The sequence below is a fragment of the Colobus angolensis genome, unplaced genomic scaffold, assembly GCF_000951035.1.
Source record: "Colobus angolensis palliatus isolate OR3802 unplaced genomic scaffold, Cang.pa_1.0 Scaffold555, whole genome shotgun sequence".
Lineage (NCBI taxonomy): Eukaryota > Metazoa > Chordata > Mammalia > Primates > Cercopithecidae > Colobus > Colobus angolensis.
This window is the reverse complement of record NW_012119099.1, coordinates 266,503-268,341: the sequence shown is the minus strand read 5'-3', so window position 1 is coordinate 268,341 and position 1,839 is coordinate 266,503. Positions and strand designations below refer to the sequence as shown.

The 1,839-nt window shown below is 48.0% G+C and overlaps 1 protein-coding gene across 1 annotated transcript in view; it reads right to left on the bottom strand.

Annotated features, from left to right (window-relative positions):
* The window catches only part of SPECC1 (sperm antigen with calponin homology and coiled-coil domains 1), a 185,258-nt gene that overhangs the window by 12,858 nt on the left and 170,561 nt on the right, over nt 1-1,839 (bottom strand). The window contains exons 6-7 of the mRNA XM_011961481.1: nt 634-707; nt 60-265 (exon numbers count right to left, since the gene is read on the bottom strand). Coding sequence (XP_011816871.1) covers nt 60-265; nt 634-707 — 280 coding nt within the window. The remainder of the gene's footprint in view (nt 1-59; nt 266-633; nt 708-1,839) is intronic.

The following is a 1,839-nucleotide window of genomic DNA, read 5'->3' as shown; positions in this document are numbered from 1 at the left end:
GCCCCACACATAGTGATTAAGTGAGAAGCAAGCACAGCCCTGGTGCCCACCAGACTCACGGAGGGGTGGCTCTGCTGGTGACCACCCTGCCGTGGCCCTGCACATCCCCCAGCTCCTTCTGCAACCGGGCGTTCTTCTCCTCCTCCTCCAGCAGTTTCCTCTTCACGGTGCGCAGCTCCTGCTGGGCCTCACACTTGATGTCATTGGCCACCACCACCGCGGTCTGCAGATCCGCCTGGAACCGCCTCCATTCCTCGGTATCCTCCTGAAAATACCAGAGCCCACCCCTGTGTCAGACACCTGCCAGGGCTGGTGCCTGGGCAGGGACCCCAGAGTCTCCATGTTGGTCACCAAGAAAGAATGCCAGCAGTGCTGGGTGACGCCCTGCTTTCACAGTGGCTCACTGCTAGGAAAAGGCACTGGTGGGAATTACACCTTCAGGTTATGAGAGTTCTCCATCCTGACACCAAATGACTGCTTTGATTTTACTTCCTGACAACAAGAATTTACAGTTCCAGGGCCCACCATGCCATGGAAATGTTCCAAGAGAAAGCAGGATAGAGAGAGTGATTCAGACCTCGGAGGGGGTAATATACAGGAAGATGGTGGTGAAGGCTCCTGCCCACATCTCACCTTCATCTGCTTGGTCAGAGTCTTTAGCTGCCTCTCCAGGTCTGACTTCTGTTCCTCCAGCTTGATCACATTACCTAGAAATAAATAATTTAGACAGGGCTTGGAAAAGCTGTGAGACTCTTAAGAGAAGATAAGCTAGGTAACAAAGAAAGCACAACTCCAGATGCCACAACAGGCATTCAAATCCATCCCTTCTACTCTCAATGCAACTTTTAGCAATTTCAATTTACCCTGCAAACCAGGGAGTGGACACAAGAGGCTCCTCTGAGATAGAGAACAGGATGATCTGGAAAATATGTGGTGTGTATTGAGGTTACAGTCTCAGCAGACAGGATGCACAACCAAATAGCAGCACTATGGGAAGAGGCCTCCACGGCCACACACACTTGCACACCGAGCCCGGCCTCCCTTGCACTCACACATAATCATCCTGAGTGTCCTTTATTGCTGTGAGATACAGGCTTTCACATAACAGAGCATATGACTGCTTATTCCTCCTGTGATCTGTAAAGCATGTTCTAGAGTCGTAGATCTCAATCACAGTTAAGCCTCTGAATCACTGGTGAAGCTTTTCAAAAGCACCGACGTTCTAGTTCCACACTCCAGACGCCTGAAGGCAGAATCACCAAGGGCAGACAGAACCCAGGGATGTATGCATTTAACATCTTCCCAGGTGACTTGCCTGTCTCTCCCTACTTAAGGACACCTGCAGCCCCTTGTTCTCCCTGCCTCCAATTCTCTCCATACAGCTATCAGAGTCATTCAAGTTTAAATCTGATGGTGTCAGTCACTGAGCTGAAATTCCTCAATAGAATTTCATGCTCTAAGCATGAGCATTAGCTTTCTATGAAGGATGCAAATCAGAATCGCCAGAGTAGGCTAAAAAGATGCCGTGGACAGGTCCTACCCCAGCAGTTCTAGTTCTAGTGGGACTGAGAGTTTGTGTCGGGAATCAGTGCTGCACAGTAGAAAACACTCCTTAACTTCTTTTTATTTTTCAGTCCATTCCTTTCCCATCAGGATCTTATAGGAAGAAGTGATTGGTCTAGGCTGGATTTATGTGTCCCTGGGTCTCTGTGCAAAAACATATCTTAACAATACCTCAATATCCTTTTAAAAAGTTTAAAAGTTTTTCAAAGGATGGTTTGTATTATTGTCAGTCTTGGATATATGATGATATAATCACAGGGGTGGGTCTAAATTTTG